General features: G+C 35.1%; 1 protein-coding gene across 3 annotated transcripts in view; it reads right to left on the minus strand.

The window, feature by feature from the left end:
- Positions 1–2,354: 2,354 nt before the first annotated feature.
- gas7a (growth arrest-specific 7a) overlaps positions 2,355–13,136 on the minus strand; it is a 42,262-nt gene continuing 31,480 nt past the window's right edge. For all 3 annotated transcript variants that reach the window (XM_073833729.1, XM_073833721.1, XM_073833713.1), the window contains 3 exons: positions 8,719–8,798; positions 7,297–7,395; positions 2,355–3,645 (listed from right to left, as the gene is read on the minus strand). In XM_073833729.1, coding sequence (XP_073689830.1) covers positions 3,532–3,645; positions 7,297–7,395; positions 8,719–8,798 — 293 coding nt within the window. In that variant the 3' untranslated portion in view covers positions 2,355–3,531. The remainder of the gene's footprint in view (positions 3,646–7,296; positions 7,396–8,718; positions 8,799–13,136) is intronic.

Here is a 13,136-nt window from a genome sequence, read left to right on the forward strand (position 1 = left end):
TATCTTCATAAACATGTTGATAAATGAATATTATCAATGAAGACTATTAAGTTGAGAGCAAATAAATCAACATTTACATTATTATATATATAGATAATAAAAAAGATCTACACTGTAGTTCGGAACACAGACATTCAGCTGAACGTTTCTTCAGAATACACATAATGCACACCATTGACATTAAGTTTCAATACAACTTCTGCAACATGTAGCTCTAGAATAGCTTGGGCAATGCAGTACAGTAAAACTTGGTACATGCTCAACAGCAAATGTAAACCAGTCATACCCCATGTCAGGTGAAAACAGTTAGTAACTTCCTAATAATAAAGTAAATACAGTCAAGCCCGAAATTATTCATACCCCTAGCAACTTCTGACTTAAAGCCACTTTTTGCCACTTTTTGTTCAAATGTAAATAAAAGATGAGTAATAATTTTTTCCACAATGATGCCTCTTGTACATCGTCTTATAATCTTCTGGGAGATCATCTGTGTCATTTCTAATCAAAAAAATAAAAAATAAAAAATAAAAACTTGCTGGTTGAATAAAAGTAACTTTAAGTCAGAATTTGCCAGGGGTATGAATAATTTCGGGCTTGACTGTACCTTTTGTGGTACAGCATTTTTACTTGTAAAGTTTAGATTTACCTTCACATTATTAGACATGCTAATGCACATTTTACAATGTTCTCATTTCTAGTGTGCATGAGTTTGTTTGCATTTAATTCCATGCTTGTTTTATTGACCAACTCTAACCACTAATGTATTTCTTCCCCTACTGATGGATAGTAAAAATAAACACAAATCTGATAAGATTTCGAACAAAAGCACAGATATTTTTGCTTCCCAAAGTGTGCTTTGACTTCCTGTGCTATATAAACATATCAAATTTCTCAATATCGCTGTATAAAGTTTGAAAACCGCAACGTTTCCTCTATCTTCCAGTTCAAACAGTGTGAGAATTAGCTGCCTATGACAATGTGCATTCAGCAGAAAACTGTGGCATCCAGTCAAATGTTTATGTATCTTTTAAAACGGAGCAAGACGAAGACTATAGAGACATGATGGAGGATGAGCCCGACGACAAACACGGACAAAAAAAACGCCACGCACATATTTACAGTTATGTACAAACACTTAACACAATAGATTGTGAACATTCCAAGGCAATTAACCTTTAGGCACTAAAAGGTGTACATTATAACACAAATCATTAGAATCGGATCCACCTTTGATTGACACCCAGATTCTACAGCCGAACCATATAATTTCACCGCTTCAGAGCAACCTACAGAAGTAATTTAGACGCCAACATCTGCATAATGGGGTTTCTTGGCTTCAACTGGGAAAAATTATATGATTTTGCTTTCAAATCCCGGCTAGTTGACACGTCTTCCATGAACACAATCAATGGACTAACCAGCACCACTCAACTTATACACATCCATTAACCGTACACTAGTCCTACATTTAGACAAAACATGCTTTTCGGTAAAATAAATCTGCAAAGATATGAAAATATATCAATTCCATACTTAAACGACACAACCTGACCCCTCTCTCATAAGGAAGGCTGTAGATTCGCCAGCAGTTTGTGTGGAGTTTGTGAAAATTGCATTTCCACTGCATTCCTTGTTGCAAAACATTTTTTTTAATACAATACAGATTTAACAATATAACTACTAACCTTTTTTTCACACCTTCGTAACTTTGATGCTGGTTATTTCTGCTAAGGATTAATCATTTTTGAGGTTTTTGAACACCTGTATGGCATCCTGAAGCTGTCCGACTCATGCTTTCGTCCAGGCAACTATAATTACAGTCGAAGTCAATCTTTGCAGAATCTGCAAAATGTTAATTATTTGAACGAAATGAGAGGGAACATGCAAAATGCATGTTATTTTTTTTTTACTTAGTACTGATCTGAATAAGATATTTAACATAACTTCCATTTACACTTAGTCCACATGAGAAAATCATTGGTTTTTCAGCATTTTTGCGTATTTGAACCCTTTCCAATAATGACTGTATGATTCTGAGCTCCATCTTTTCACACTGAGGACAACTGAGGGACTCATATGCAACTATTACAGAAAGATCAAACGCTCTCTGATGCTCCAGAAGGAAACGCAATGAACAGAATGGAGATGTGTACATTTTTCTTATTTTGCCTAAATATCTTCTTTTTTCAATTAGTACTGCCTTTGAGAGGCTACAGAAGATACTCACATAAAGCTAAAATAAGTTAATAAGTTAAATTTAATTGCATTGTGTTTCAACCTTCTGTAATAGTTGCATACGGTTGGAAAGGGGGTGAAAACTTTTTGAATTTGAAGATCAGGGTAAATTTGACTTATTCTGCCTTCTGAGAAACATGTAAGTATCTTGTGTAGTGTCTAAAGTGCAGTACTAAATGAAAAAAATATAATATTTTGGCAATATAAGAAAAATGTAGCCTACACATCCTCATTTTGTTCAAAAGTTTTCACCCTCTGGCTATAATGCATTGTGTTTCCATCTGAGGCATCAGTGAGCATTTGAACTTTCTGTAACAGTTTCATATGAGTCCCTCAGTTGTCCTCAGTGTGAAAAGATGGATCTCAAAATCATACAGTCATTGTTGGAAAGGGTTCAAATACACAAAAATGCTGAAAAAAAAACAAACAAAAAAAAAAACAGAATTTGTGGGACCTAAAAGATTTTTCCTGAAGAACAGCAGGCAGTTTAACTGTTCAGGACAAACAAGGGACTCATGAACAACTATCACTGAACAAAAACAAAAAACTGCTGTGGATCATTCAGGTAACAACACAGTATTAAGAATCAAGCGTATGTAAACTTTTGAACAGGGTCATTTTTTTATAAATTCAACTATTATATGTAAATTTCTTTTATGTGAAATATCTTACTCAGGTCCGTACTAAATATAAAATAACATGCATTCTGTATGATCCTTCTTATTTTGCTAAAATTTACAGATTCTGCATGGTGTATGTAAACTTTTGACTTCAACTGTATCTGCAAACTAGCTGTGTGCGTACACTATTTCAACACCAAAAAGATAAAAATAACTGATTGGATGAAATTTGTTTAACAGGCATCCACTGCGGCAATAAACAAAGTGGTGTTTTACTGTACAGTGTTTGTTTAGATCTATATCAATGGTGCCTTGACTACTTTGAATCATGATGATGTATAATAGACATACCGGGAAGTCTTAAGTAGCATCTTAAAGGACATGCAGGATTATATGGATGGCTACTCAGTATTATAATGCTGTGTCTGCTGTGCTGCTGTCCTTTTCTCGCCACTTACTCCACGTGATATTGAGAAACTCTTCTATAAAGCTTCGAGTTTGTAATTATCTGATACTTTCAGTGGAAATCCACAAAACAAGCAGTGAATTCGAGGGGTGTGATACCTGTATGGCTTTGGCTGAGAGGTTGAAGTACTCAGGTAGACAGGCATGCAGGTAGATTCATATAGTATAATGTGTGTGTGTGTGTGTGTGTGTGTGTGTGTGTGTGTTTTGTCTAGATGTCCATGTCCACAGGTCTCATATCCCCCGTCTTGTGTTCCTTAACCCAGAGCTCTCTGTCTTTGGCAGGATCCACACTCTGCAGGAGCTGGTCCACTGGCTCCATCGTCTAAAAAAGGAGAGAAATCAGAAAATGTCAAAGATTTTTGTAACCACATGCACTGCTAAAATTTACACTAAGCTCCAAAAAGTTTGGGGTCAGTAAGATTTTTTTTCTTTTGAAAGCAAGGATGCATTAAATCAATCTGAAGTGACAGTAATGACATTTATAATATTACAAAGATTTCTATTTCAAATAAATGCTGTTCTTTTGAACTTTCTATTCAAACTTTGTTGAACATTTGATAATAAGAGCCTTGAGCAGAAAATCAGCATATTAGAATGATTTCGGAAGGGTCATGTGACACTTAAGACACGAGTAACGATGCTGTAAATTCAGTTTTTTCATTACAAGTATAAATTACATTTTGTAATATATTCATAAAAACAGCTATTTTAAATTATAATAATATTTTTACAATATTACTGTTTTTATTGTATTTTTGGTCAAATAAATAATAAAAGACATCTTTCAAAAACATGTAAAAAATCTTACAGACCCCAAACTTTTAAACGGTAGTGTATGTGGTCATATGGCCATTTTAAAATTTTATATTATTTAATAATATGGGTCATTCTCAGCAACAGGTGATATTTTTTTGCAAGACTTATGCAAGATTTAGATATTTATAATAGTATATTTTGGCAGCATCACTCTAGTGTGATGATGTTACATTTTACATTTATTTGATTAAAAATACAGAAAAAAACAGTCATATTTTGAAATATTATTGCATTTTAAAATAGAATTTATTCTTGTGATGCAAAGCTGAATTTTCAGCATCATTATCATTACACCAGTCTTCAGAAATCATTACAATATGCTTACTTATTACCAATGTTGGAAACAGTTGTGCTGTTAAATATATTTTTTGGAACCTGTGACACTTTTTTCAGGATTCTTTGATGAACATTAAATAAAATGTTTCTTTCTTGATTTGTTTGAAATCAATTATGCTTTTATTCAGCAAGGATGTGTTAAATTGACTTTGATTGTTAGAAAAGATTTCTATTTTGAATAAATGCTGGTTGTTTTTTTTTTTTTTTTTTTTTTTTTTTTTTTTTTTTTACATTTTATTTATCAAAGAATCCTGAAAAAAGTATCACAGGTTCCAAAAAAAAAAAAAATTAAGAAGCTCAACTGTTTCCAGCACTGGTAATAAATCAGCATATCTGAATGATTTCTGAAGAATCATGTGACATCGCAGACTGGAATAATGATGATCTTAGCTTGTAAAATACAAACAAAACAAACAAACAAAAAGTAATAAAACCACATAGTTTCTCAGTCTTCAAATGTGCCACTGTTTTGAGAGTTTTATGTCTACTTTGGCTGCTTCATCAAGTGTCACAGGAAACATGTCCATTAAGGCTGAGATTATGTTTGAGATCCATCTGTTAAACACACTCAGACTGATGGTGAGTGTTACTCTGTGAAGTTGTGAGCGTTGGCAGCTAGTCTCCTGTGAAGACTGCAGCTTTCACTAGCACACCCCAAGGGCTCTGGAGCAGGTGTTTACACTCTGTTTGCCCTGAAACACGAGCTGTGTGGATTTTCTAAAGTGTCTTTTAACTTCTGAGTCAGCAAATCATTATGCAATCCAAATCTATGGTTATATATATATATATATATATATATATATATATATATATATATATATACACAGTGGGTACGGAAAGTATTCAGGCCCCCTTAAATGTTTCACTCTTTGTTATATTGCAGCCATTTGCTGATATCATTTAAATTCATTAAGTTTTTTCCTCATTAATGTACATAACACAGCACCCCATATTGATAGAAAAACACAGAATTGTTGACATTTTTGCAGATTTATTAAAAAAGAAAAACTGAAATATCACATGGTCCTAAGTCTTCAGACCCTTTGCTCAGTATTTAGTAGAAGCACCCTTTTGATCTAATACAGCCATGAGTCTTTTTGGGAAAGATGCAACAAGTTTTCCACACCTAGATTTGGGGATCCTCTGCAATTCCTCCTTGCAGATCCTCTCCAGTTCTGTCAGGTTGGATGGTAAACGTTGGTGGACAGCCATTTTTAGGTCTCTCCAGAGATGCTCAATTGGGTTTAAGTCAGGGCTCTGGCTGGGCCATTCAAGAACAGACACGGAGTTGTTGTGAAGCCACTCCTTCGTTCTTTTAGCTGTGTGCTCAGGGTCATTGTCTTGTTGGAAGGTAAACCTTCGGCCCAGTCTGAGGTCCTGAGCACTCTGGAGAAGGTTTTCATCCAGGATATCCCTGTACTTGGCCGCATTCATCTTTCCCTTGATTGCAACCAGTCGTCCTGTCCCTGCAGCTGAAAAACACCCCCACAGCATGATGCTGCCACCACCATGCTTCACTGTTGGGACTGTATTGGACAGGTGATGAGCAGCGCCTGGTTTTCTCCACACATACCGTTTAGAATTAAGGCCAAAAAGTTCTATAGAGTTCTAGAGAATCTTATTTCTCACCATCTTGGAGTCCTTCAGGTGTTTTTTAGCAACTCCATGCGGGCTTTCATGTGTCTTGCACTGAGGAGAGGCTTCCGTCGGGCCACTCTGCCATAAAGCCCCGACTGGTGGAGGGCTGCAGTGATGGTTGACTTTCTACAACTTTCTCCCATCTCCCGACTGCATCTCTGGAGCTCAGCCACAGTGATCTTTGGGTTCTTCTTTACCTCTCTCACCAAGGCTCTTCTCCCCCGATAGCTCAGTTTTGTCACAGCAAAGGGTCTGAATACTTAGGACTATGTGATATTTCAGTTTTTCTTTTTTAATAAATCTGAAAAATGTCAACAATTCTGTGTTTTTCTGTCAATATGGGGTGCTGTGTGTACATTAATGAGGAAAAAAAATGAACTTAAATGATTTCAGCAAATGGGTGCAGTTTGAATACTTTCCGTACCCACTATATATACAGTGAATCAGGGTAATTAGGAAGCTTTAGAACAGCTTGGACTATTTGGAATGGTATAGAACTTTGGATTTTCCCATAGACTGTGACAGTTCGCAAAGGGTATGAATAATTTTGGACATGCCACTTTTTGTTCAAATGTAAATAAAAGCTGAGAAATATTTTTTTTCACAATGATTCCTCTTGTACATCGTCTTATTATCTTTTGGGAGAAGCCTGTGTCATTTCCAGTCAAAAAAAAAAAAAAACTTTCTGGTTAAATAAAAGTAACTTTAAGTCAGAATTTGCCAGGGTATGAATAATTTCGGGCTTGACTGTATATATTTCAGTCTGGTTTGTATTTTAAATATAACAGAAACTCACTTTAAACAAAAAATATATCCTCTCCAAACTGTCTACATCTACATTCATTTAAATATTTGAAAAATGCATTTACCCAGAAAAGTTAATTTAATTTTCAACAAATTCTTAATTTCTAAGTGAACTAAGTCACTGAGCACAACGTCTGAGAAAAGTAAAATATTTCTGAGAAGAGCTTGTGCAGCATTTATTTTCACTGAGAACGGAGCACATGATAAAGCTCATGTAATGAGATTCCCAGATCATATGAAAGATCATTTCAAAACAGCTTTAATGAAATTCTAATGCAGTACAGATAGCTGCAGATGATATCTGAATATAACGATAGATTGGATTATGAAACTGCTCAGCTGGGTGTTTTTTCCAGAGGAACACACAGCTGTTACTCACACTTTGGTTGAACATGTCCGTCTCATGCCGCAGTGTGGTGTACTGACGCAGAAGCTGCTGTATCGTCTCTACCCGCTCCACCTCCAACCTCTCCAACTCCTTCAGAGTGCAAAAACACAGAATCACAGATCTAGGATCAGTCTGCATATTACTATTAGCTGATGACTCTGACAAAAAATTACATTAATTTTCTTAAAGGTGAAATTCATTATTCATTATTTCAGTAAGATTTTCAATAAGATTCTCTTCTGCTCACCAAAGCCTTCAGATATTTGATCCAAAACACAGCAAATGCCGTTGTGAAATATTTTTACTATTTAAAATCACTGCTCTCTGTTTGAATATATTTTAAAATGTAATTTATTCCTGTTATTAAAGCTTAATTTTCAGCATCATTACTCCAGTCTTCAGTGTCACACGATCCTTCAGAAATCATTCTAATATGCTGATTTGCTGCTCAAGAAACATTTATTATTATTATTATTATTATTATTATTACATTATTATTACATTACTATTACATTATATTTACAGAAATTAATACTTTTATTTAGCAAAAATGGTTTAAATTTATCAAAGTGTTGATGAAGACATTTATAATGTTACAAAAGATTTCTATTTCAGATAAATGCTGTTCTTCTGAACTTTCTGTTCATCAAAGAAACCTGAAAAAATATTTACTCCGCTGTTTTAAACAATAATAATAAAAAATGTTTTTTTGAGCAGCAAATCAGAATATTACTGTCATTTCTGATGAATCATGTGGCACTGAAGACTGTAGTAATGATGCTAAAAATTCAGCTTTGAAATCAGGAATAAATTACATTTTAAAATATGTTCAAATAGAGAGCAGCTATTTTAAATAGCATTTTTTTTTTTTAAATGTACTGTTTTTTCAGTATTTTGGATCAAATAAATGCAGGCTTGTAAGCAGAAGAGACTTCTTTAAAACATTAAAAATATTACTGTTCAAAAACTTTTGACTGGTTGTAACGATTTCTCTATATTTACATTTTTACTACAAATCTGAATATTTTCAGAAAAAAAGTAAAAAAACAACAACAACAGATTCTATAAAGAAAATAAAGTAAAGAAATACAAAGCTTGGAATTATAGTTATATTATATTTATTAAACATTAGTTTGTTTTTCCTCATATTGCTATTGCTGCCATTTTGTAAAAGCAATAAGCAACTCAAATTTGTGCATTATAGGTTTTAACACGATTTAAATATAAATGATAAAATTCATAATAAAGGGGCTCTTACTGATAATATATTTAGCAAAATTAAAATGAGCCTCATAAAGAAGAATCATTAAGAGTATTCAGAAACCACTGCATAATAAATATGCATAAAGTATTATCTTCCACAAGGACAAAAGAGATAATAATAATTGGTAATAAAATAATAGGAATAATTACCAGGCTTGTGGTGACCATCTCCTCAAACCACTTGGACTGAGCCTGATTGTAAAGATCCACACAACGCATCAGATCGTCACCTATTCAGATAAAACAGAGACAGTTATTACAATCATACATGCAGTTACAAAAATATTGATTTCCTAAATCAAGTCAATTAATAGCGAAACAAGACTGCTTATCCTATCCTTGTTTTAAAGATGGATATTTTTTTACTGGCAAACCAGTTAAAGATACTGATTTGATTTTTTATTAATTAAATATTGTCTTATTGTGTCTGCGCTTGACTTTACCAGCAGGGGTCAGTCTTAAATCATTTATACTATTTGTATTCCCTTCTGTAACACAATAATCACAGGTATCATTTAAACTCAAGCTGTTTACCAGGAAAAGCTGTTCCCAAACACAGCTACTAGGCTTAACAATTACATGCATAATTAAAGGTAAACAGGGGCAAAAGGAGGCAGACGTGTGAGAGAAAGAATATCGACATCTTGGAAGAAAAAAGAGAACAGATCGCTCCATCTATATGTAAATGAGCTCCAGGGTTTAAAGACATTTGCATTAGTGATTTTAGCTGCCGTGATTATTGAAGGAAAACGGTGTTTGAGCCGTGCTTAATGTTTGGCCATTGATTTATAGCGGGAACTGCGACTTGCTCAGTGCGTGGGAATTTGAGAAAGAGAGAGACGCAGATAACATCATACGGGGTTTTTCTACTGAGCTCAGCTGCAGAGGAAAACACTGTAAAGCTCTTGGCGGCGGCACAATTAAAAACAATCTCCTGCAGTCAAGCACTGGAAAAGATCTCAGCAAACAAAGAAAATCAAAGCTGACTGAATCTAAAACACCATTTGACACTGATATCTTACAGCACAATTATCACATGGCTTACTGTAACATGAGTGATTCTAATCAATAACAAATGAGCTCAATAATATCAACTAGATTTTTACATTGCCTTTTGTGCTAGAGTGTCGTGGCTGGCTGCCAGCCAGTGTGTTGCTTTGCATAGGCTATGCATTGCTGGGTGGTTAATGGGATGTTGCTTACTGGTGGGAATAAAGAAATGGCTCTATAATATTCTGGTCTTTTGCAGGCTCCTCATAAGGTTTTGCAGACTCATAAGTATAATCTTTCCATTGTGAGAACAACCCTTTCTAAAATCCAAAGGCAATTATACTTTTTCATGTATAAAGCCCCATGTTTACAGTTTGAGATAATAAACAATTCGGACCAATTCAAAAAGAGAGAAAGAAATGGAGAAAGGAAGATAGAAAGAAATGAATAAAGAAAGACAGAAACAAAGAGAAAGAGAGAAAGAAATAAGGAGAGGGAGAAGAAAGTAAGAAAGAAAGAGTGAGAAAGAAGGAAGGGGAGGATAAAAGGGAAAAAGAAAGGGAGAATAAAGAAAGAAAGAAAGAAAGAAAGACAGAAAAACAGAAAGAAAGAAAGAAAGAAAGAAAGAAAGAAAGAAAGAAAGAAAAAGAAAGAAAGGGAGGAAAAAAGGGGAAAAGAAAGGGAGAAAGGAAGGGAGAAAGAAGTGAAGAACAAAAAGAGAAAGAAAGAGGAAGAAAAGAGAAAAGGGGAGGAAAAGGGAGAATGAAATGAAAGAAAGAAAAAAGAAAAAGAAAGAAAGAAAGAAAGAAAGAAAGGGAAATGGGAGAAAGGAGGAAAAAGAGGGGAAAAGAGAAAGAAATGGAGAAAGGAAGGGAGAAAGAAATAAATAAAGAAAGGGAGAAAAAGAAAGGAAGAAAGAAAGAAAGAGAAAGAAATAAGGAGAGGGAGAAGGGAGAATAAATAAAGAAAGAAAGAAACAGAGAAAGAAACAGAGAAACAAAGAGGAAGGAAAGGGAGGAAAAAAGGGGAAAAGAAAGGGAGAAAGGAAGGGAGAAAGAAATGAAGAAAAAAGAAAGAGGGAGAAAGGAGGAAAGGGGAGGAAAAAGGGAGAAAGAAATGGAGAAGAAAGAAAGAAAGAAAAGGGGAGAATTAAAAGGAGAAATTAAAGGAGAAAGAAAGAAAGAAAGAAAGAAAGAAAGAAAGAAAGAAAGAAAGAAAGAAAGAAAGAAAGAAAGGGTGAAAGGAGGAAAGGGAGGGGAAAAGGGAGAAAGGTAAAAGGAAGGGAGAAAGAAATAAACAAAAGAAAGAAAGAAAGAAAAAGAAAGAAAGAAAGAAAGAAAGAAAGAAAGAAAGGGTGAAAGGAGGAAAGGGAGGGGAAAAGGGAGAAAGGTAAAAGGAAGGGAGAAATAAATAAACAAAAGAAAGAAAGAAAGAAAGAAAGAAAGAAAGAAAGAAAGAAAGGGTGAAAGGAGGAAAGGGAGGGGAAAAGGAAGAAAGGTAAAAGGAAGGGAGAAAGAAATAAACAAAAGAAAGAAAGAAAGAAAAAGAAAGAAAGAAAGAAAGAAAAAGAAAGAAAGAAAGGGTGAAAGGAGGAAAGGGAGGGGAAAAGGGAGAAAGGTAAAAGGAAGGGAGAAATAAATAAACAAAAGAAAGAAAGAAAGAAAGAAAGAAAGGGTGAAAAGAGGAAAGGGAGGGGAAAAGGGAGAAAGGTAAAAGGAAGGGAGAAAGAAATAAAAGAAAGAAAGAAAGAAAGAAAGAAAGAAAGAAAGGATGAAAGGATGAAAAGAGGAAAGGGAGGGGAAAAGGGAGAAAGGTAAAAGGAAGGGAGAAAGAAATAAAAGAAAGAAAGAAAGAAAGAAAGAAAGAAAGAAAGAAAGAAAGAAAGAAAGAAAGAAAGAAAGAAAGAAAGAAAGAAAGGTTTGGGAATCCCTGCTATATACCATGGTATTTACATAGTATTCCAAGGTACTTAGAGCTTGTAATAACTCTAAAACAATGAAAACACCAGGTACAAGCCTCTCAAATACAGTACAAAACATGTTAATATCAAGGCACTTCCAGCTACTTTGAAGTGAGTGCATTGTTATGCATATCACATTAATGATGTTGTTTCAAAAATTGAATAGTGAAGCAGGAAGTTCTCTCACAGTGCTGGTATAGTCTAAAGTACTCAGTGTTGTGGCTGTGTGTGAGTCAGTCATGGTCATTTGGTCCTCTGTGCTGATGGAGTCAGTCTATAAGCGCTGAATAAGACACCATTAGGCTCCTCAATAATGCACCAGTCATTCAGGCCAACAGGTTGAAGGTGAAGTGAATTCTCCGTGACGCGTCCTGCCGTGCGAACCTCAGAGTTGCCAGGTCTTCCTGCATCAGGGATGTGTGAGTGTCCAGCTCAGGACAAATCCGGCATTGATGGTAGGCGTTCAGAGCAATAAGAGGCTTGGCATGCTGATCGTCAGCTCCCACGAGGCCCATTTTCCCACTGCAAAAATAGATCATTACTCCATGCCTTTCCCAACTCCGTCTGGAATCAATACAGCCTGGCTCCTCTTAAACACAGACTCCTGGGACTGAGCCAAAGTCCTCTTCCATCCCCTGCACTGTTCTCTCCCATCCTGTTTGTCATGCCTCTCTCCCCTCACTCCAAAACACAGTCTCATCTCCACAGTCTCCGCATGCTACAACAAAAGATTTCACCTCAAAGAAAGCTCCTTACTCAACACAAAAAGGACTGACGCCAGATTACGGAGGGTTCGTTTCATTTGCAACCCATCCTGGGTGGAAGAGAATGACTGGAAGTTTTTAAAGCGAGAGACTATTGAGGAAGTCAATCCTGTTGAGCAGTGGAGCAGCCAGGAGTTTGTCTGCCAGTGCAGTCTGTTACAGTGTTATGACAGCTGGCAAACTAGCTGTGACTTGAGGATTTTGATAGTTGGAGTATAATTGCGCACAGCCAGAGCTTTTTAATGAACTTCTTAACCTCATGAAGCCTTTTGTGTCGCATTTGACACGCATATTTCTAAGGTCTCTCTTTAAATAAGAATAAGAAACTAATTACAAGCAATAAGACACAAATACAAAAAAATAATAATAATACGAAATGCTACATGCAGTTAAGGTCAAAAGTTTTGATACACCTTGCAGAATCTGCAATATGTTAATTATTTTAACATGCAAAATGCATGTTATTTTTAATTTAGTACTGACCCGAATAAGATATTTCACATAGAATATGTTTGCATATAGTCCACAAGTGAAAATAATAGTTGAATTTATAAAAATGACTCTGTTCAAGAGTTTACATATGTTTGATTCTTAATACTGTGTTGTTACCTGAATGATCCACAGCTGTTGTTGTTTTTTTTTTTAGTAATAGTTGTTCATGAGTCTCTAGTTTGTCCTGAAACAGTTAAACTGCCTGGTGTTCTTCAGAAAAATCCTTCAGGTCCCACAATTTTTTAGGTTACAGCATTTTTGAGTATTTGAACCCTTTCAAACAATGACTGTATTATTTTGAGATCCATCTTTTTACACTGAGGACAACTGAGGGACTCCTATGTAACTCTTACAGAAGGTTT

This window comes from Garra rufa, chromosome 1, assembly GCF_049309525.1.
Source record: "Garra rufa chromosome 1, GarRuf1.0, whole genome shotgun sequence".
Classification (NCBI taxonomy): Eukaryota; Metazoa; Chordata; class Actinopteri; order Cypriniformes; family Cyprinidae; genus Garra; species Garra rufa.